The sequence below is a fragment of the Ipomoea nil genome, unplaced genomic scaffold, assembly GCF_001879475.1.
Source record: "Ipomoea nil cultivar Tokyo-kokei standard unplaced genomic scaffold, Asagao_1.1 scaffold3162, whole genome shotgun sequence".
NCBI classification, from domain to species: domain Eukaryota; kingdom Viridiplantae; phylum Streptophyta; class Magnoliopsida; order Solanales; family Convolvulaceae; genus Ipomoea; species Ipomoea nil.
In genome coordinates this window covers 1,781,936-1,805,714 of record NW_017619590.1, presented here as the reverse complement: position 1 = coordinate 1,805,714, position 23,779 = coordinate 1,781,936, and the positions used below count along the sequence as shown (strand labels likewise).

The following is a 23,779-nucleotide window of genomic DNA, read 5'->3' as shown; positions in this document are numbered from 1 at the left end:
AATTGAAGTTATATATCATTCTGATTGCTCTAATTACAATTCGGTCCAATTATTTAACTTAGAGCATTCCTAATAAGAGGTTCTTCAATGGTTTTTGCAGGTTTCAAAGCATATTTAAAAAAAAAAAAAAAGATTTTAAGTCTTTGCAAAAGAGATTGGTTTTTACTCTGATTACTAGGCCCGACAAAAAAAAAAAAAAAACAAAAAAAAAAAAAAACAACAAAACAAAACAAAACAAAAAAACAAAACAAAAAAAAAAAAAAAAACAAAAACAAATAAACTGCTTGGTGAGTGAGGCACACCAAGAACACCCAGCCGGGGGCTTAACCGTTTTTTTTTTTGGACTGATAATAATGAGTTTTACTAAATGTACTTCCAAATCATTACTCCCTCAATTTTACTCCCTAATGTGGCAGGCTCTGATAAGTTACTTTTGTCATGTAAGCTACTTTTGTCATGTAAACCCTAATACAAGTGTTTACATCAAAATTTTGTATGTGAGCAAAAATTGGAAATAGAAAATGGCAAAACTCACAACATTTTTCTAATATGGAGTAATATAATGTTGACTGATAATTTTCAAGTCTTTGTGATTTGACATTGAGGTGGTATATGACTTGATTTATTGATTTCACTTTTAAGTATGAAAAGACCTCAGAATTTATCCGTAGAAATTGAAGAGACCAAAGAATTTTTTATTCAATTTATCTGTATAGATCATTCTTTCTTTAATGTACTGAAGCCAAAAAATAATAATATTAATAATTATCATAATGTGCTATGTCGGACAAAGATACTAAAAATTAGAATCATGATTGATTTTCACAAGAATCCTACTTTAAGATAATATGATATTTTAGCATTTCATAAATCATAAATCATTTTATTTTAAAAAGAAAAAGAATATGCAAAATAACAAAAGCATTATCAATTGTCATGCCCATCCAATTGCCTATCACATAAAATTTACAAAAAGTGTTAATACCAATTTTGATCTCTCATTTTTATTTATGATAATAATCAAATTCAATGACCAAAATAACTCAGGTCGAATCCAAATTAATCTCACAATGATTTAAAAAAAAAAATAGATACTGTATTTAAAAATAAATCATAAATGACAAACTTTTGTCCTCACTATTGAAAATGTGTCTAAAAGTTATACATTTTAATAGTTAAGTATTGAATCTGATCAATTCTTAACTCAAGAATCAAAAGTGAAAAATTACATTACAATAGTAAAAAAAAAAAAAAAAAAAAAAAAAAAAAAAAAAAAAAAAAAAAAAAAAAAAAAAACAAACAAACAAAGCTGAAATTAACCCGGCCTATTGGGGGCATTTGGTTAAAATTAAATCACATAACCCTGATAACATAGGTATTAAAATAAATATTATGTCGTAGTTTGATTCTGGAGAATGTTAAATTCGTAGATGTGACAACAGACAACCTGAACCAAACGGCACATGAAAAGAATAAATTCTAGTTAGAAGGACATAAAAGAGTCCAAGTAATGGTTGACACATACCCAACTTGATTTAATGGATTTCAGCCTAAGAAAAATTCAGAGAGATGGAAATGAGAATATGGCATTGATTGGTGTTGTGTGTATTGAGTGGGGGTGACAGGGATGATTTTGCAGGGGCCAATTCACACCATGAATATTCTTATAACATTAGTGCATGCTGCCACGGCAAAAAAAAAAAAAAAAAAAAAAAAAAAAAAAAAAAAAAAAAAAAAAAGGCAAAACCTTAATCTATAGGGAAAGAAAGACAAATGCAATTGCAGCTTGACACCACCTCCACTCCCCCAAAGATTGTTGTCCCATTACTCCAAATCCTCTTTCTTTTTTGCTTCTCTTGTTTTCAAACTTTACTCAGTTTCCCATTCATCAAAAGCCATTGCAGATAACAAAATTATTGGCCTTTGTTTCCTGGGAAAAGCTGTACATATCTCTCTATCACCAACCCTCTTTGCTTTCTTTTTCTAAAAATTAATTTCTCCTTTCAAGCTTTGACCATATTTTGGCCCCACTATGAATTAATTAATTGAATAATAAGTGATAGAAGTTAATATCATCCAGAGTCCTCCGAGTATAGTAGTTTTGCCATGTGATCCTAAACTTTTAAATTGACCACCTGTGGTCCTTCAACTTTCAAATTTTTACCATCCATGGTCCAAGTTAACCACATGGTTCTTCAACTATCAAATTTTAACTACCCACTAGGAAGATCCTGGCTGGTTAAATTTTGAAAGTTGAAGGACAATGCATGGTTAACTCGGACCACGGATGATAACAATTTGAAAGTCAAACTCACAGGTAGTCAATTTGAAAATTTAGGACTAAACTTGACAAAACTACTGTACTCAAGTGAACCCATATGGCATTAACTCATAAGTGCTAAAAATTGCTTCAGCCCTAGCTCTTACTGCCTTGGCACCCTAAGCAAATCCCACATTAACCGTATATAACGGTTGATGTTGAGTTATAAATTTGGACTCCCCCCTTGACCCTTAGAGCAAAACAACCATTGTCCCCGAAACTATGATTAATAGACACAAATGGTACTTCTCTTGGAGTTTCGTTAAAAATATTGAGCGAAAAAGAACCCACTTCTATCCACTTCCAATATTTTAACACTACCATTGCAATGAAAATGGAAACAATAAAAAATTCGAGTAATAAAAATCATCTCAATTAATGAAATCAGATATATATTGACTACCATTGCAATGAAAATGGAAAGAATAAAAGATAATAATAATCCTCTCAATTAATGAAATCAGATAAATAGGCAAATTATCATGTGGACCCGGATACAAAAATACACAATTTACATACTAAATGTTCACAATTTACCTTTTAAAAATTCACAATTTATGATAACCCTGTATTTTATTCACAAATTCTCAAAACTTAGAAATACAATTTATATTTTAGATGTTCATAATTCCAATACTATAAATACACAATTGAGAACCAGGATCCACCTTGCAAGGTGGACCCTGGTCCATGGTATAACAACTGAGATAAATATTGATCCCACTGTTTCAGAAATGGGAAAACAATGGCTTTGCATTGGGATTTCTGTTATCTGTTACAAAAGGACCACTAGTGTGTAATTTTCAATAGTTGTACAATCTTAATAAATCTGATAAAATAAGATTAATGTGACAGCCACATACATTAATATCTCCATTATTCACTTTCTATTATTTGCTTCTTTTCTGTGTTAAAGTTTGATCATATAGCATCACTCTACCATTATAATAAAAATTGTATGACCTTTACTGGACTAATAATTGTAAAAGCTTGATGCAAGATAAAAAATAAAAAGGTCTCAATAATGTCCAAATCTTTAAATTATTTTCATAGTGCAGCTGCCTGCTTGGTTAGTTGATTGAAGAGAACAATGCATATGCAAAAAGATATCCAATTGGGAGAAAAGAACACAATTATTAGGAGAAAAAAACTTAGGAGCATACCGATTGATGTCAGCTCTTAAATGGGCTAGGGTCATGCATGGCCGTTGCAGTGCCTGTTCATTCACCAATAAAAGATGATTCAGAAGAAAAAAAAAAAAAAAGCAAATGTCATAAAAACTTTTGATCACTTTGTAATGATCATCATATTGACCAGAAAGGTAATGCTAAGGTTGCCAAAATAACGTTTCCTTCACGAAAACTGCAATAAAGATTGTAGAAAAGGTGCATAAAAAACCCATCTCCTTTTGCTTGTGTGAGAAGATACTGAGAAAAGAACCTGCCCAATGGTTTTGTGCACTCACCCTGCAGCTTCCTATACAAACTGTGTGACATCATAATAACAACAAGATCGAAGAGCAAGCACAATGATTCTTGTGAGGCTAAATCACACATTCAGTGCTCGTATAAATCATTAGCAACATACCCACCATCATTTAATGATTCTTTGCATTTTACAATATGCGAAAAATACCCTGATTCCTTTGGGAAGGTGTTGTCACACAATGCATAAATGGGACACCGTGTAATGCACTGCCAGGGCAGAAAGCACAAACCAACAGATTTAAGCACATGAAATAGTATGAAATAAAAGGAATAGCAAAGAGATTTGCAATATAGCTAAAAGGCTCCCCTTCTAGGTGCTAGGCTGGGGTTCAAATCCTATCTTCATTCCCTACAAAAAAAAAAAAAAAAAAAAAAAAAAAAAAAAAAAAAAAAGAGAGAAAATTAAAGAAAAACAGATAGAGTGAGAGAGATTTACAAAAGATCATTAAGAGATGAAATTTGACTGGTCAGGAAGCGTATAAAAACAAAATGGCCAAAAGGTTATACGGGACTTCCAGCTGATATTTTCGTAGTTTGTGTTTTGCAAATTCTTTACTTACAGGGATCAAGAGCAAAAAAAATGTGCAGTTTCTTTAAGCAGCCAATCCATGTATATCTTGGGAATCAATCCTCCACATAATGATCACATCAAGAACATTGAAAAGGACTCTAATTATATATTTTACCAGGAGAATATTATGTCTAGGATATGTGCAAATTTTGTATTTTTTGAAGTACAAGACACTAAACTCTCAAATCATTTTTAAAAAAAAAAAAAAATGGGGCAATCAGATAGTGTTCAATAACAACATTTGAGCTCAGCAAAAGCAACTCCACTTCAATAGTTATCAAATAATAAAAGTTGACATTAGCAAGTCATTAGTAGGGTGACCATATCCCCACATATTTATATATATATATATATATATATATATATATATATATATATATATATATATAATAAAAATAAAAATAAAAATAATAATAATAAATAATAATTAAAAAAAAGAGGAGAAATTTATTTAAAATAAAATTTTTAAAAAGCACTAAGAAGTTGGCCATAACCAAGACAGAATTTCACTATATATAGACATCCACCAGCCTACCATCTTTTAGCTCTATGAACTCCTTGTAGTATCCCATTCTTATCCTCTAGAGCAAACATTTGAAGCAACACAACAATGAATACCATGAATGAATATTTTCGTAGAGGAAAACCATATCTAGCCGTGATTTTCCTGCAATTTGGTCTAGCTGGCATGGATATCATTTCCAAAGTTGCATTGAATGAGGGGATGAGCAACTATGTATTTGTTGTGTATAGACATGCTGTTGCTACCTTGGTCATAGCTCCTTTTGCTATAATTCTAGACAAGTATCTCTTCTCTCTCTCTCTCTCTCTCTCTCTCTCTCTCTCTCTCTCTCTCTCTCTCTCTCTTCACAAACAAACACACATATCACATATCTCCTGGAAGAATTTCATGTATCTGTGAGAGTTTGTGTTTTTTACATGACTAAAATCATTTTCAACAGGAAACAGAGGCCAAAAATGACGCTCGCAATTTTTGCCAAGCTTGTACTTCTTAGCATACTGGAGTAAGTTTTGAAACCTAAACCCTTTTCTCAGACATTTTTCATGCAAAATTATCTGTTCTAAACTTATTATGTTTCCTCCAATAACAGGCCAGTAATCGACCAGAACCTGTATTTTATAGGGATGAAATACACAACAGCCACTTTTGCAGCTGCTATGTGCAACGTTCTTCCTGCCATAACATTTATAATGGCATGCATCTTCAGGTGAATAAAATGCATTTTTACTACATACAATTCAAATAACTACACATAGAGATAAGATCACCATAGCTGTCTTAAAAGCATGCCAACCAAAGTATTGAAATAATTTTTTCAATGATTGGCCTAGGCTTGAGAAGGTGAAGATCAAAAGTATTCGTAGCCAAGCAAAGATTTTTGGCACACTTGCTACTGTAGCAGGAGCCATGATGATGACACTTTTAAGAGGACCTATCGTTCAACTGTTTTGGACCAAATCAACAAGCACTCATGATCATCAAACTGGTGTTATAGATCTAGCACATTCTATCAAAGGAGCTCTAATGATCACCACTGGTTGCTTTAGCTGGGCCTTTTTCATGATTTTACAAGTAAAACCCACACCTAATTTTCTAACATGAGTAATAGAATCGAATTCAAAAGTACTAACTTCTGCAATGTGTTCATAGGCAATCACATTGAGATCATATCCCACAGAGCTTTCACTTACTGCATGGATATGCCTTTTGGGAACTGCCAACGGAGGAATTGTGGCACTAGTAATGGAGAGAGGGAACGCTGCAGCTTGGTCCATAAACTGGGATACCAAATTTCTTGCTGCTCTTTACAGTGTAAGCAATACTGATACTAAAACACTTGTATAGAACATATTTTAATTCATGAAATGCTTAAAAATGAAATAGGAATTCAATATCTCTCATATTTATTGTATTCTGTTGAAACTTAAGTAGGCATCCTCTTTTCCCTCATTTATGCACTTATAATGCATTAGGATGTGAAGGGCCACTTTATTAGAATGAAATCATGTGAAATTTCTACCAACAATAAAGTCTACTAACTACAAGCTCTAACTTTTGGTTCATATAGTCCCTATTCATCACCAATTCTAAATGATTATATTTTTATTTTGAGGCAAGATTGAGATGATTCTCTCAAAAAAAAAAAAAAAAAAAAAAAAAAAAAAAAAAAAAAAAAGAGAGAGAACCTAGAAGGGTCATCACAAAACAAAAATTTTATGCATATAAAACTCTGTGTCTATGCATCATAGTTTGAATTGTGATTGTGCAGGGAGTATTCTGCTCAGGGCTGGCTTATTACATTCAAGGAGTCATAATGAAAGATAGAGGGCCTGTTTTTGTAACTGCTTTCAATCCATTGAGCATGGTTATTGTAGCTGTAATGAGCACAATCATTTTACGAGAACAAATGTTCCTAGGGAGGTATAAGAACACTCTCCCTTACCATAATGACACCTTATGTTTAATTCACAAACTAATGTGAGACTTTTGCAGGGTTCTTGGTGCTGCTGTCATTGTTATAGGCCTTTATATGGTCCTGTGGGGGAAAAGTAAGGATCAGAATTCAACATCTAGTGAACAATCACTACCAGAACAGCAAATGAAAAGTGCAAATAGTGAGAAGGAAAATCTGCCGAATGAAGTCATCACTATCTATCCATCTATAGAACAGAGTCAACAGACTGTTGATAAAGACAAAACTGTAGGATAGGATTGACATTATTCTTCAGTTGTAACCTTTACTGAAGATGTTTAGTACATTAAAAGTACTGGACATGAGTAAAGAGGCATTCTCTTTATAGGAGAAAATGCAAACAATTATAAGGAATTTAGATGTGCTACAATTTCTGTTAGGAGTACAACATCACTAAATTCATAATATGTTTCCAGGATCTACCATGAATGGCTTCACAAATAATTGGGAGCTTAGTAACAAAAGTTAATGTATCAAACCTTTCCATGTATGAAAAGCTTTTTGATTAATAGGTAATCCTGTAACTGTCGGAATAAATTCAAATAGGTAATTTTGATGTGTACTCTGCAGCTCTTGAACTATCCCACAAATTGTCTTCTCGTTCTCAAAATATATGTGATTATTATTAGGGTATTCTGTTTTGCTACAAGTATGATGCACAAACTTTAAGTGCCAATGGCCTACAACAATGTTACAGGACATGAGATCAATAAACAATCAGAAGTATGAATCTGAAATGACAAAGGTGGTTGCGGGAAAGACCCCTGAGACTTTACACAATTGAAAGCCACAGTCAACAGAGATAACCAGAACCCTTTATAATACCACAAACCTTCTTCTACCATGCAAAAAATAAAAAATAAAAAATAAAAAATAAAAAATAAAAAATGAAAATTGCCTAAGGAGAGTTTTCTTTAAATGATGAACTCATGAACATAAAGATTTACCTCCCATGAGGCAATGTACTTGACAGGCACCATCAAACATCAAACATGCAAGTCAATAGCAATCTTTTAAAGTTAAGGGACACTGAGAAGCTTTTTACTTGCTCTTTATCCTTCTTAGATTAGAAACAGCCTTATCGCTGCCAGTAATTTGTGAAGCATTTGCAAGTGATACGCACCCAAATGAATTGGTAGTTTACTCATGCAATAAAAGTAATGAATGCAAGAATGGAAATTAAGCAAAAAAAAGGAATGAATGCAAGAATGGAAATTAAGCAAAAAAAAAAGGAATGAATGCAAGAATGGAAATTAAGCAAAAAAAGGAATGAATGCAAGAATGGAAATCAGGAAAATCAGAATGCACAAATAAGGGAAAGAGCTTAACTTAAGAGATTAGACAAGAATAAATCAGAGACACAATTATCTCCTTTTCTATATTTGTTTATTTCTTCTTCCAAAGGCTGAACCCCAACATATTTGTTTATTTCTTTGTACTATAAATTGGAGTCTCTAGATGAGAGGAAGGCATCCAATCTTTTATCCTTAGTCTTCAAGCTTTAGTAGCTGGGCAAGAGCCTAAAACTCTTGGTGGGGAAAGTCATAGTGACAATCCTATTTTTTACTAATTTCTATTCTTGCATTCATTCCTTTTATTGCATGAGTAAACTACCCATTCCTTTGGGTGCGTATCAGTAAGCCTGTAGGCATTTAATCCAGCTATCACCTTTTCACTTTGGGCTTCAGATCTTTTACCTGAAGACTGACCAATTTTAGCAGTGAACTCAACTGTTCTATTGAGGATTTACCCACTATCTAATGAGCTCTCAATCAAGCCGGAATGACTGCCCAATCAAAATAGCGGCACTATTCCTGAATGATTGACATGTAGTGTTACTAACCTCTCTGGTAAAGCTTAGCCCTTGTGATGCAAAATTTCTTGCATCCTTAATGAGAGAAAAATTAATTGACAAAGAACACACACTCTCCTAGAATCTGTAGCTGATTGTAAATTAATCAACATTCACTTTGTTGAGTGCTAATACCATCATGTTATTATTGTTGAAACACAAAAGTTGTGTCTGTAGAAATATAGCTGTTGAAGTTGTGTAGGGTTGTGTCTATTAGGATTGTGTCTCTTAGTCTGTATATATATTTATCTATTGTCTCCTCATTGAGACAAGCAAGTAATAAAAACTTCTTCTACATCTTCTTTCTCAACATGGTATCAAGAGCCAAAAGTCAAAATTTGAAATTTTTTTTTCCGGTGAACAGTACATTTACTGTTCATTCGAAATTAATTTTTCAAATTACTTGCTATTGGTGAGATATTTTATCAAATTAGTACTACAGCCGCCTTACCCATCCTCCGGCGACCATTACCCATCAATTCCGGTCGCCGGAATCTCCTCCACGCGCCACCGCGTCGCCGGCGCTCCGACACCACGCGCCGGCGCGTGAGGCCTTCTCCGGCGGCCTTTTCCGGCGAGATTTTCCAGATCGTATCGTCGGCTCTCCTCCTTTCCTTCCGTGCAATCAGATTTATTTTTGGTCACGATGCCTTCCGACGGAAATTCTGCTAATTCGGGTACTATTTCTCCTGCCAATAATTTATCTACTTCTTCGAGCTCTGTTTATGTGCCTAATCTGTCTGGAAACCCGGTAATCACTTCTGAAAGATTATGTGGTTCTCAAAATTACCACTCTTGGTCGGATGCCGTAGAATTATGGTTTATGGGCCAAGGTGTTGTTGACCACTTGCAAAAAGAAGTGGATATGATACCGGAAAAAGAAAAAACAGTTTGGCAAAGGTTAGATGCTCAACTTTGTAGTCTCTTTTGGCAGTCTCTTTCTCCACAATTGTTGCCTTTATTCCGGCCCTTTAAGACATGTGTCGGGGTGTGGAGTCAAGCTCAATCTCTGTACACTAATGATGTCTCTCAATTCTATAATGTTGTTGACAATTTGGTTAACTTGAAGAAAGATGGTATTGATATGGAAACTTTTCTTGGCAAAGCCCAAAGTTTGATTGCTGAGTTTGGTACACTCATGCCTATTGGTGGTACACCCGCAGAGCAACTTACCCAACGAGAGAAATTCTTTGTCATACTTCTCTTAACCAAATTAGGTCCAGAATTTGAAAGCATCCGGAATCAAGTTCTTGGAAGCAACATTGTCCCGGGGACCACCGAGTTGTTCAAACGGCTCTTGCAGGTCACCTCCATTCCGAGTACTCACACATCCACTACCGAACAATCTGCTCTAGTCACACAAGGTGGTCGTGGACGAACTAACAATCGTGGTGGACAGAAAAACACTAGAGTGTGTGATTATTGTAATAGAACTGGGCACACACGAGATCAGTGTTGGAAACTTCATGGGAGACCGATACGTACGCAAGCAAGTGTTGCTCAATCTCAACCTGGGGAACCAAATTCTCGAACCATTTCCGCTGCTGAGTATGAAGAGTTTGTTCGATTTAAAGCCACTCCCAAAGCTTCTGGTTTAACTCCTGCAGCCTACACTGATGGAACTCATACTGCCCTTGTATCACAATCTGGCCTGAGCGGACCATGGGTTATCGATTCAGGTGCCTCTGAGCATATCTCTGGTAACTCATCTTTATTTTCTCATTTCACCAAGTCTAAGTCCCTTCCATCTATTGTTTTCGGTAATGGGTCCAAGAGTACGGCTACTGCAATTGGAAAGGCTTCCCCCCTTCCTACTTTGCCTCTCTCTTCAATTCTTTATATACCTAACTGTCCTTTCAATTTAATTTCTGTTCATCAACTTACAAAATCTTTGGACTGTACGGTCACTTTTTCTTCTGATTCTGTCATTATGCAGGACCGTCGTTCGGGGAAGATGATTGGCTCGGGGTATGAATCAGAAGGACTTTATCGATTATCTACCCCAAACCCTTCTACAGTTTGCACTGCTACCATTCCTCCTTCCCTTGCCCATGACCGACTAGGACATCCTAGCCTTAAAAAATTACGGCGACTTGTCCCTAGTTTGTCTCACTTATCTACCCTAGAGTGTGAAGCCTGTCAGCTTGGCAAACATTCTAGAACATCGTTTCCTAATCGTGTTAATAAAAGAGCTGCTTTCCCTTTTTCCTTAGTTCATACTGATGTTTGGGGACCTTTTCGTTATAATTCAATTCTTGGTTTTAAATATTTTGTTACCTTCACTGATGATTTTTCTCGTTGTACATGGGTCTTTTTAATGCAAAACCGTTCTGAAGTACTTAATGTTCTTCAAAAATTTGTTAATGAGATAAAAAATCAGTTTGGGGTGTCTATTAAAACTTTACGAAGTGATAATGCTGGAGAATACTTTACAACTCCTTTATCTAACTTTCTTGATTCAGCGGGCATCCTCCATGAGTCATCTTGTCCCGATACTCCACAACAAAATGGGGTATCTGAACGTAAAAACCGGCATCTCGTTGAAACAGCCCGCACCATGATTCTCCACTATAAAGTCCCTCCAGAATTCTGGGCAGATGCTATCCTTCATTCCTGTTATTTAATAAATCGTATGCCTTCATCTGTTTTACATGGTAAGATACCTTATAATATTTTATTTCCCGATAAGCCTCTTCATACTCTTCCTTTAAAAATTTTTGGGTGCACCTGTTTTGTCCGGGACACTACCCCAGGGCGTGATAAATTTTCTCCAAAATCCTTAAAATGCATGTTTGTTGGGTACTCTAGGTTGCAAAAGGGTTTCAGATGTTATTCTCCTGATAAGCATCGATTTTATGTATCTTCTGATGTTACTTTCTTTGAATCAACACCTTTCTTTTCGTCTAGTTTACCGACCTCCATCTCTCATTTTCCTGATGTTCTTCCTGTTCCTACTTTTCAAGGAGGGACCGAGGTACATTTACCTCAAGATCCGTCATCACCTAGAAATCCTAGTCCCTCACCTACTGAACCTCCTTTACAAAACAACGGTGTTACCCCCTTTCCTTACACTTATCATCGCCGCTCTCGACCACCCGCGACAGTTCAAATCGATGAAATCCCAACTGATTCATCTCTCGAGCTATCTATGCCCTCGAACCCGGTTCCGGCAACAAGCTCTCCTATTGCAAGTCGTGTAGGTAACAGGTCATCACGAAATCCCTTTCCCATATACAACTTTATTTCATATGATAATCTCTCACCTTCATATAATGCTTTTATCACATGTTTATCTTCTGTTTCTGCCCCTAAATCTGTTAAAGAAGCCCTTTCCCACCCTGGTTGGCGTCAGGCTATGATTGATGAAATGGCTGCTCTTCATTCATCGGGAACTTGGGAGTTAGTTTCATTACCCGAAGGTAAAACAACTGTTGGTTGCCGATGGATCTATACTGTGAAAGTTGGGCCCAATGGACAAGTTGATAGACTTAAAGCTCGACTGGTAGCTAAAGGATATACACAGGTTTTTGGGATTGATTACACTGACACCTTTTCACCAGTAGCTAAAATTGCTTCGGTCAGAATCTTTCTTTCTATGGCTGCCGTTCATCATTGGCCCTTGCATCAGTTAGATATTAAAAATGCCTTTCTGCATGAAGATTTAGAGGAAGAAGTCTACATGGAGCAACCTCCTGGGTTTGTTGCTCAGGGGGAGAGTAACTTGGTTTGTAAGCTCAAACGTTCTCTCTATGGTCTAAAACAATCTCCTCGTGCCTGGTTTGGACGGTTCAGCATAGTAGTGCAAAATTTTGGTTTAAATCGAAGCAAAGTTGACTATTCCGTCTTTTATAGACATCAACATGGTAAGAGCATTTATCTTGTTGTATATGTTGATGATATTGTCATTACAGGAGATGATGTTGAAGGAATACAATTGTTGAAACAACATCTATTCCAACATTTTGAAACAAAAGATCTGGGGAAGTTAAAATACTTTTTGGGAATTGAAGTAGCACAATCCAAGCAAGGAATTTGCATATCACAAAGAAAGTATGCATTGGATATACTAGAAGACACAGGTATGATGAATTGCAAACCCTCTTGACACTCCTATGGATCCAAATATCAAACTCCTACCAGACCAGGGGGAGCTTATCCAAGACCCGGGAAAATATAGACGATTGGTTGGAAGATTACTTTATTTAACTGTAACTCGACCTGATATCTCTTTTGCGGTAAGTGTTGTTAGTCAGTTCTTGGCATCTCCACGTGAAAGTCATTGGGAAGCTGCCATTCGGATTTTACGATATATTAAAAAATCTCCAGGCACTGGTTTGTTATACAAAGACCATGGAAACCTTGAAATTATTGGGTACACAGATGCAGATTGGGCAGGTGCATGGGATAGAAAATCAACATCTGGATATTGTATCTTTCTTGGTGGCAACTTAATCTCTTGGAAAAGTAAAAAGCAAAATGTTGTTGCTCGATCAAGTGCAGAAGCCGAATATCGATCTATGGCCGTTGGAACATGTGAACTTGTGTGGTTGAAAAACCTCCTTACCGAACTGCAGATTTGTACAAAGGAGTCCATGAAGCTCATTTGTGATAACCAAGCAGCTTTGCATATTGCATCAAATCCAGTTTTTCATGAAAGGACGAAACACATTGAAATTGATTGCCATTTTGTTCGAGACAAAGTTACTTCTGGAGATATTACTACATCTTTTATAGGCTCAAATAATCAATTAGCTGATATATTTACTAAAGCTTTAAGAAGTCATAGGATTGAATACATTTGTAACAAGCTTGGTGCATATGATATACATGCTCCAGCTTGAGGGGGAGTGTTGAAACACAAAAGTTGTGTCTGTAGAAATATAGCTGTTGAAGTTGTGTAGGGTTGTGTCTATTAGGATTGTGTCTCTTAGTCTGTATATATATTTATCTATTGTCTCCTCATTGAGACAAGCAAGTAATAAAAACTTCTTCTACATCTTCTTTCTCAACAATTATCAACTCCCTTGAAAGAGAGCCCTGAGGATTGTGAATGTTCATTTGAATTGCTAAAAGCATTAGTAGCTGACAAGGCACTACTAATACAGTAATACCCATGGTATAGGTATCACCTGTTATCACAGCTATGAACTGATCAGTTTCCTTCACCTGGCTGACTTTAACCTTTATAATTCCTCTGCAGTTAAGCCTATTCTAGGACCCTTAACAAAGTGAACTATGGAAAACCCCAATGAGGAATCAATTTTAGTGGAACTCTCTATTGGCTTTCTAGCCATACTCATGCTTCCAATGCCAACTGATGGAGCATGTATCTCATTATAGTGAACGGGTTTTGTAATCCCATTGCCTACAAGCCACTCAGTATATTGCACTGGTACCAAGTGGAAACTCATGGCATTCAACGGGGGCAAAAGATGTTTGAACTTCATAGTGAAGAAAATGAATGACGGTTTGTCCCTTCAACTGCTAGTCCCTTGTTGGGGGGTAACTCTGACTGACAACGATCCACAAACCACTGAAGTCAACTTCTGGATCCAACTGTTGAGGAATTATTCTAAGCTACTGCAGAATCATTTATCCAGACTGCTTTATCATAGAATCCCTTGCTCTGTAATGAGTAACACAAAGTCATGAATCTATTGCAAATCAAGTCCTAATTCTCTAAGTTCAACAAGAAAATTGGAATTCCTTAATGTCGAAAAGAAAGTTTTTAAAGACTCTTAGCAATATTACACACCCTTTCTGTGCTCATCACAAATAAAGGCTATGTGAGGGAGTATAGACCTAATTGCGTTAAATAAATCAAATCATATTTGCCCTAAGCAAATTACTAATTACTGCCAATTCAAAATTTAAGCTAGTGGAACTATTCAAGATGATAGGGCCTAAAATGGATTTAGAAGTGCCTCTGGTGAACAACAAAATGATATAATCAATGTCAACCACTTGTCAATATGGATACATAGTACTAGATAATCATAGAGAAGTTATTAAGCAGAGACTAGTGGACAAAATGACACTAATTTATTTACCTAAATTCTAATGGTTGGATTTGAAGCAGAAGCCAATGGTCATTCATTGTATATTGCATTGCCAGTTCCAAGTCATACAGGAAAAAAATCAAAATCAAAATCAAAATCAAAACAAAGTAAGATTGCATAATTATTCTTTTTGAAGCCATGAAAACTGCATGATGCAGGAGCCTTGCATATTGGATCCTACCTTTTTTAACTTAGAATGCAGACTATAGAACTAAAGCCAAACTAGTTCACTCCATGGGCTAGACAAGTCATTCAACTATTAAATTTCACAGTATAGTTTTGCATTCAAGCTGCAGAAATATACAAATTGCAATATTTTCCACTTCATTTCTAATTTTAATTATTTTCCATTCTCACACAAAAGCTCAACAATCAACATCCCACAATCTCTGCAAACTTTCTTAAAATCCAATTTCAACAATCAAAACAAATAAGCTAAGAGATTTTAAAATGGAACAACAGTTTTCTTCGGTATAACTCGTATTTAACTTTCTAACATTGTAATGATTGTATTATCAACAAAAGTAAAGCCCAGAAATTATAAAAATATACAATAATTTTTTCTCCACTCCTTCTTTCAACAATCGAACAATGCAAAGCTCAATTCAAAACTCAAAACCCAGCCATCCGAATTAGCCATTCTTTCCCCCTTTCTGTGAAAAAAAAGGTCATTAAAAAACCCCTGAACTTTGAAATCAATTATCAGAAATGTGTACATTTAGAAATCAAGCAAGCAAAGAACTATGAAGATTAAAAAGAAAATTTCAACTGATGCAAAGTGGAAGTAAACGTGAGAGAATAGAAATATGATAAATGGTTCAGAAGTCAGAACCCTACCCTTACCAATCTTAGCAATGAGGAATGAGCTACTCCATAGAAGATATGCAGCATAATACCAATATACATAACATGTGTATACAACTTGTATGAGTATATGCGTAGATCACTGAAAATTTTCCGGCAAGAAAAGTGAGCACAGACGATCGAGTGCATGGGAAAACGGCGTCATCTATTCACTAAAAGATGTTTGTGGTGCAGTTGGAAAGGACATATCACATAAGGCATTAATTTTGTGAATATAGAAGGAGTTAATTACCAAAAGAGAAAATTTAAATTTTGGTCCACTGACTATTGGAGTTATGTTAATTGCAGCACTTGACTTTCAAAAATGATAATTTAGTACCTTGACTATGCAATTTCTATCAATATTGGTCACGCCGGCCAAATTGCCGACCAAATCTCACCGGAAAAATTTTAATGGTCAAATTATGAGAGTAATTTAGTCATTTTATTCCTCTTTTCTTTCTTCTCCAATCTTCTCTCCATCTCCGGTGACAATTTATTTTCCGATGTAAAGACGAACCTTTGAAGCCTCGCGACCTGAGAAAGAATACACGCGTAAACAAAGAATACACCAATGTAAAGCGACATCTTCTTCGTTTGTGTGCACCACTACCACCACTACTATATTACATCAGAAACCTACTGCGAAGGTCAACATCGCTCATCCCGAGCCCCCCTTTCTACCTCGGAAAACAACGCAATTCCAATTCCGACGACCCGACCTCGGCCACGATCGCCAAAAAAAAGATAAATCCCGGGAACTGGCGGCAAACGACAAGGAATCCGAGGATTCCCTCGACGTAAAATCAAACTACGGGATCTCAATTCGAGAAGCGACCAAATTAAATGACAACCCAAATCCCACAATCGCAGAACAAAGTCTGAGGAAAATCAATTCCACAATGGCAATTCAAAGATATAAAGAAATTGACCGATCGATTCCTCTATCTGCATACTGTGTTTACGCGTGTATTTTTTTATTTTTTATTTTTCTCTTCAGTTCTCTCTCTATATAAATTGTCGGTGTATCCCCCCTTTGTTTACGCGTGTATTCTTTCTCAGGTCGCGAGGCTCCAAAGGTTCGTCTTTACATCGGAAAATAAATTGTCGCCGGAGATGGAGAGAAGATTGGAGAAGAAAGAAAAGTGGAATAAAATGACTAAATTAACCTCATAATTTGACCATTAAAATTTTTCCGGTGAGATTTGGCCGGCAATTTGGCCGGCGTGACCAAAATTGATAGAAATTGCATAGTCAAGGTACTAAATTATCATTTTTGAAAGTCAAGTGCTGCAATTAACATAACTCCAATAGTCAGTGGACCAAAATTGAAATTTTCTCTTACCAAAATGGTCTTTTGACTATTGTGAAATTACCAATTTGCTCTTCGACTATTTTTTTTACCAAATAAAGTCTTTGACTCAATTTTGGAAATGATTTCTCTGCAATCTGTGTTGAAATAACATCCCAATGATAACCTGCTTGCCTGAGCAGTTTTGAGGATATGAAGGCATGGGGAACCAGTTCAGGAAACCTTAGGGTGGAGACTGGTTCTGCCATTCTTTTAGACCCTGGGAGATCTAGTCTATGAAGCTATGAGATAGTTGAGGCTTGATCTATCACCCAAAATCCCAATGAAGTGTTGCTTTGGTAGGCAATAACTGAGGGCTTTGAGAGAGCTAGATGGGGAACTGGTCTATGAGAGCTAGATGGCTTGAGACCAATTCTGCCAGCTAGCAAAATTAAGGGAAAAGAAAGGAAGCCTGCAACACCCCAATGATGGATTGGCAACCTTGAGGGGTGTGAGGGTTAATTGGAAAATGCTGCAACCCAAGGATGATGTGCTTACCTGGGCACTTCTGAGGGTATACAGGTTTGGATGTGGTACTGGCAGCAGAAAAAAGCCTACGCTGCTCTGCTGTGCAGATTTCTGTTGGCTGATCTGTAGCTTTGCTACAGAAATGAAGCCTTTTCTTGTAGGTACCTTGGGAGCTGGCTTGGAAGCTAGGAGCAGCATGCTGAAGGACTAAGCTGGAACCAGGAAGGCAATAAGGCCAAATAAAACATAAAAAGAGGCTAGATTCACACAGAAAATTCAGATATTAGAAGCTTGGTTTTGTGGAATATGGGAGGGTTAGGGGCTTGCTTATTAAATGGGTGGGCTCTCCTTGATGTTGAGAAGTTAGAACACCCATTGGGGTTTGTGTTTTGAGGAAAGAGCTGAGCTTGAGCTCCAAGTATAGCACACACCCTGAGATGGGAGTGCTTGAAGAGGTGGATCTCTTAGGAAAAGAAAAAAGCGAGAAGAAGAGAATGGGGAAAACAAGGAGGAAAAAGGAAAGAATGAAAAAAGAAGGAGCAATGAAAAAAGAATGATAAACTTGGGAACGGGGAAAGAGTGCTTGGAGATTCATTGCTTAGGTTGGGACCTCAAAAGCCCCCCGGACTAAAACATAGTACGTTATGCCGTAGGGGTTGGTCTTTGGCCTAAGGGTGAAGGGGAGGGAGCCATTGCTCATATCGGGGCTCTACAAAGCCCCTCCGGATAAAAACATAGTTCGCTATGCCACGGGGCGTGAGCCATGGGTATGAGGGTGGAAGGGGGTGAGAGTCTTTGCTTAGGTCGGGTCCCTTAAGTTCTCCCGGGTAAGACACAGTGCGCTGTTCTCCCGGGTAAGACACAGTGCGCTGTGCCGGTGGGGATGGGGCTTTGGCCTAAGGGAGACTTAGGGTAGAAAGGGATCTTCTTGGATGGCATCAGTCCCACACGGGGAGCTCAATTTTCGGCTAAGGTTTTGAGAAGTTTTGGTGGTTAAGGGTTCTCTAACTTGGAACATTTTGGAGAGCTCCTTATTAATGAGTTTGAGCCTCATGGCCTTGGCATATACACATTTCAGCTAGTTTTGGTTTAGAGGCTTTGGCCGTAGGTGGTGGAGGGCGAATGGCCGTGTGGATCTAGGCCTTATTTGGCCTTAGGCTTTGGAGTTGCTTGGAGATTCTATATGAACTCCAAGTGTGTATATATGCATATTTCTTGTGGTGGCCACTATGTGTATAGACACTTGTTCTGATTTAATATACGCCGGTACTTTGTAAAAAAAAAAAAAAAAATCTTTGACTTTGTAAATGTTAACTAATAATGGTCCTTCGTTAGGTTTGGAGTCTAAGGTATGTTAAAATTAAGGGTAATAAAGGAATTTCACCAAAATGGTCCCTTGACTTTGTAAATGTTAACCGATATGGTCCTTCGTTGGAATGGTGTGATCTGTGCTCAAGTTGAAGCGTCTCTTGGAAATCCAGATGTTTTCAGAGTTATAAGTTTGGCTCTCCCTGATTCCAAGCTTCTGGGTTCCATTCCGAAAGATTTCGGTTTCATTCCGTATCTTAGAACGCTTGATCTCTCTGGGAATTTCTTGAATGGAACTCTGCCCTCCTCGCTTTTCTATGCTTCGGAGCTTCAGGGGCTTTCACTTTCCAGTAATGTGATTTATGGTGGGCTTCCAGGAGGTGTTGGCGGAGGGATGAAGAGTTTGAAGCTTCTGAATCATTCCGACAACGCCTTGGCCGAAGAAATCCCGGAGAAGATAAGTTCTTTGTGGAATCTTAGTGTGGTTTCTCTGAGGAGTAACTATTTTTTCGGTGGTATTCCGGGAAGATTTCAGTTTGTTCAAGTGCTGGATCTGTCTTCCAACTTGTTGAACGGATCGTTGCCGGAAAAGTTTGGTGGGAGAATCTTAAATACTTGAATCTCTCTTCCAACAGGCTTTCTGGTTTGCTTTCTCCGGGGTTTGCCGAAGAAAATCCCGCCGGTGAATGCTACCGTTGATCTCTCATTCAACAACCTCACCGGAGAAATCCCAGAATCAATGGCGCTGAACAATCAGAAAACGGAGTTCTTCGCCGGGAACGTTGATCTTTGTGGGAAGCCGCTCAAGAAACTCTGCACAATTCCATCAACTCTATCTAGTCCACCCAACGTCTCCACCGACGATCGCAACCATTCCTAAAACCATCGTCTCAACCCCCGTTCCAAGCTCCGGCGGAACAGCTCAGGATCAGCCACAACACGGGCTAAAACCAGGAACAATGGCCGAAATTGTCGTCGGAGACTTGGCCGGATTAGGCCTTTTGGCACTTGTCTTTCTCTACGTCTACCAGTTGAAGAAGAAGAAGAAAAAAGCCAAAGAAGAAGAAAGCATGAAAGAAACGAAAGATCAAAAGTTCAACAAAACACCTGAAATAATCATAATGGCAGTAAAAGAAACAAAAAGCATCTCCACATGGTCGTGCTTAACCATAACAAGCAGCGAAAAAACAGAAACTTCGGACGACACCACAGCCTCAAACACAGACGATAACAAATAGAGAATGAACGGGCTGTGAATGAGGTGGTTGAGGAGGAAGGTTCTAGACCATGAGCCGGTGAAATTCTTTTATTACCCTCGACTTTAACAAACTTTAGACCCCAAACCTAACGGAGGACCATATTGATTAATATTTATAAAGTCGAGGACTTTATGTGGTAAAAAATTAGTCAAAGACCAAATTAATAATTTCGCAATAGTCAATGGACCATTTTGGTAATTAACTCATATAGAAATAAGGGAAATGACATTTTCTTCCCCTCAATTATATACTTAGATAGTGCTTTTCTGATAAATTATTTATTATTCATATTACGGAATATGTATTTGGACGGTTAAAAATAGAGACAAATATGTATTTTAAGTCACTTTTTTTCTCTAAATATTTGTAAATTAAAATAAATGCAAAAAAGGTGCTCTGTTCCTAAATATTATAATTATAATTTTTAATTCTATTTACAAAACTAACATTCTAACGCAACAATGCATGACCTAAAATCATGCTCAAATGCCACCATTTTTTTTTTTAATATTAGGCAATACTAAGTTGTTTGTTTATTTTAGACGTCGCAACAAAAGCCAAAGAAGAAGAATTTGGAAATACGGCTCTATTGGTCAACATTCGAATTTGGAAAACTATAATCATATCAAGTAGTAATACAACACCTTGATCACAATATCATCGACACAAATTGTATTGCGCATCGTCTGACAGATGATGCCACACAGCATCCCAAACCACTTCTGGTCTCTCTAGAGAATTTGAAGTCAGTAGTGTCACAAATAATTTCCTAAATGAATGAGAAGATGCTCAATCACTTATTGATTGCATCAATATATTCTCTATCATCGCTTGACTCATTGATCGCATCAATATACTCTCTATCATCTCCACAGGCATCTCGATAGGAATCATATTGGACACTATATATTGACAGTTTTAATATCTTCATAACATGTTGCACCACGAACTATATATATTCAAAAGACATCTAAAATAATATATCTCACCACTAGCTCCCTGGAGGTACATAAAATATTCACTCAATATCCTCTTTGTCTAGAATGTCGTTCGCGTAATTTTTTTTTCACACAAATTTATTCGGAATCTCCACATAAGTTAACACTCTCGCCTTTGGATACTTTTTATTTGCTTCAAACCATGAAAGGAACATACTATTATTACTATAACCAACATTGGTTCTGTTTAAAACAACATCAATTCCTTCACCATTATAAAAAAATACGTAGTAATAGATTATTGTTGGTCCGGTAGATGAAAGCTCAATCTTTCAACAACTAGAATTTAATACTGTATTTCAAAACCAAAAAGACGCTATGAATTGAAGCCTCACAAGGAGATATGTATTGACAATCATAGTAAATGTTGATCTCATCAATGTTTTTACCAGTTTCTTCATCAATTGTGCTCTTGTAAAACACAACTGGAACTCTATTGATTGTGATTGATTACACCACTCTACATTAATGTGAGCTCTATATTTCAACAACAAATAACGATTGTGAGTAACCACGTATCTATTGTTGAGGTCAATGTCACATTTGCTCATAATTCGACTATCTTTTCAACACCTATACACACAATAACCATCTTCATCAAAGCACGACACATCAACAAATTTCTTTGAAAAATACTTTGTATAATGGTCGACATACACAGAAATTTCTTTCTTGCTTCACCACATGGGCCATATATCATAAACTCCTCAAAAACATTATAATATGATGGATCTAAAATTTTGTTTGGAATTTCAGCAAATATTATTCAATCAATCTCTTCTATAATAGTATCCCTATCACTTTTCTCAAAGAACAACAATATATGAGCATGAGGCCATCCATGTTTTTGAAATTCCACGGTATAGATAACTGCAAAAGAAATTCAAAGCATTGTATGGTCAGTCCCAAGCAAGTTAAAGTAGGAACAGATAAATATGTGAAACGAAAGTTCATTTGTAACGATAATGATTATTATAAAAAAATTATACATGCATTTTTTTTTCATTTGAACAAATAAGAAATCATTGTTGGAAAGTTTAGCTAAGTAAAGAAACAGCGCGCCATTAGTGTTAACGGAGCGCACATTTTTTTGTATGTTAATTACCAACTGACACTATAGTGTATCTAAACTGACACTACAGTATATCTAAACCGACACTGCCTCACCTGCAATGTATATAAAATGAAACTGAATAACATTTCACATATTTGAGTGTATATTGTACAATGAAGCTGTAATTATATCAAAATGATTATGTAATTGTGTTTTAATAAAACTAGTGTATATAAAATAAAATTAAATAACATTTTCACATATTTGAGTCTATAGATATCGAATGAAACTATAGTTATATCGAAATGAAGTTGTAGTTGTGTTGAACTGAAACTTAAGTGTATACAAAATGAAACTGAATAACAGAGTTACTTTTTGCGGAAGGGTGCGGAACGACGGGAAACAGATGCCGTTTCTTTTCATTAAACAAAACGACACCGTTTTGATGCGCGGTGCATAAGCAATTATGCACCGCGGTGCACGATATAATTTACCGCTAAAATGTGGTCATTTTGAGGCAATATTTTGAGTGGAGTCCACTTTTAATTTGGGTTGGGTCAAAGTAGATATGGATTCTCTTAGTTGAGATGATAAATTTCGTATTTTGAGTGGAGTCCACTTTTAATTTGGGTTGGGTCAAAGTAGATTTGGATTCTCTTAGTTGAGATGATGAATTTTGTATAAGTATACACTTAAAATAGATAATAGGTAAATGAGAAATTGATTCTCAAAGTATGTCCATTAAATTAGTAAAATGGAGTTTTGAAAGGCTTTAAAAGAGTCTTTGTTCTACATTGAAAAAGTATGTGGGGTTGAACTAGTATAAGAGTTAATAACCAAAACGGTCCTCAACTATAGTGGTTTTTCTCAATTTTGTCATAAACAACTTTTGTTACCTAATGTAGTCCCAGACTTTTGTGTTTTCGCTCAATTTAGTCATTCGTTTGTTATTCCGCCAAATTGGTGTTAAATAAAGGACAATTCGGTAATCTCAATATTGACATCTCTTTACTCTCAGCCCTGTGAAGTGCGAAATTGTGACACCCCGTAAATTCAAACTCTAATCAAGGATTAATTAGAGAATTAATCATAGTCTCTTTGTTAATTTATTCCTAAAAATCCTGAAATTCAATAGTCGAGGGACTAGATTTTGACTAGTCACTTAAAGTCAAAGAGTTGTACCTTGTGCTTCTTGGGTTGTGCCCTTGTTCCCTTACCATTCCAACCTTAGTAAGGGTAGGAGTGTCTTTTTTACCTAAAGTTTGTGATTCAAGCTAACCTAACCATACACTCTCATTTCATTCACCCTACAATCCAAACACAAAAACCTCTAAGGGGCCGTTTGGTTCACGGAATGTCAGATTACCTTAGGGAATGTTAGATTGCTGGGAATGTTAGATTACTGGGAATGTTAGATTCCTGTGTTTGGTTAAAATTGGGGTATGTAATATAATCATGTTTGGTTTAGGGTTATCTTTTATACACACTATAATATCCTTAACATATTTTCATATATTTTAATAAATTTTAAAATTAAAATAAATAAATAAGATAACGGTATCATATATAATTACATGATTTTAAAATATTAACTCTAAAATTTTGAACTTGAGAAACAAAATTATTTTATATGCTAACATAACATAATAAAAATTAAAAAATATATAATTACATATATATATATATATATATATATATATATATATATATATAT

At 36.1% G+C, this 23,779-nt stretch overlaps 1 protein-coding gene, 1 long non-coding RNA gene and 1 pseudogene across 3 annotated transcripts; 2 read left to right on the top strand and 1 right to left on the bottom strand.

Moving 5' to 3' along the window:
* The first annotated feature begins 4,911 nt into the window (after nucleotides 1-4,911).
* LOC109167460 (WAT1-related protein At2g37460) lies at nucleotides 4,912-7,442 on the top strand. The gene is made up of 7 exons (XM_019316469.1): nucleotides 4,912-5,182; nucleotides 5,341-5,403; nucleotides 5,491-5,607; nucleotides 5,732-5,972; nucleotides 6,051-6,212; nucleotides 6,670-6,821; nucleotides 6,894-7,442. The coding sequence occupies exons 1-7, from the start codon at nucleotides 4,989-4,991 to the stop codon at nucleotides 7,108-7,110; spliced, it is 1,146 nt and encodes a 381-aa protein (XP_019172014.1). The 5' UTR covers nucleotides 4,912-4,988; the 3' UTR covers nucleotides 7,111-7,442.
* Nucleotides 7,443-14,012: 6,570 nt separating this feature from the next.
* LOC109167461 lies at nucleotides 14,013-15,783 on the bottom strand. 2 transcript variants are annotated; one of them, XR_002051864.1, is made up of 2 exons: nucleotides 15,628-15,783; nucleotides 14,013-14,351 (listed from the first exon to the last, which is right to left on the bottom strand). It is a non-coding gene; the product is annotated as an uncharacterized LOC109167461 (long non-coding RNA). The 2 variants fall into 2 exon arrangements; XR_002051863.1 differs by lacking the exon at nucleotides 15,628-15,783 and adding an exon at nucleotides 14,776-14,839.
* Nucleotides 15,784-18,866: 3,083 nt separating this feature from the next.
* Nucleotides 18,867-20,014, top strand: LOC109167447 (annotated as a pseudogene).
* Nucleotides 20,015-23,779: the final 3,765 nt, after the last annotated feature.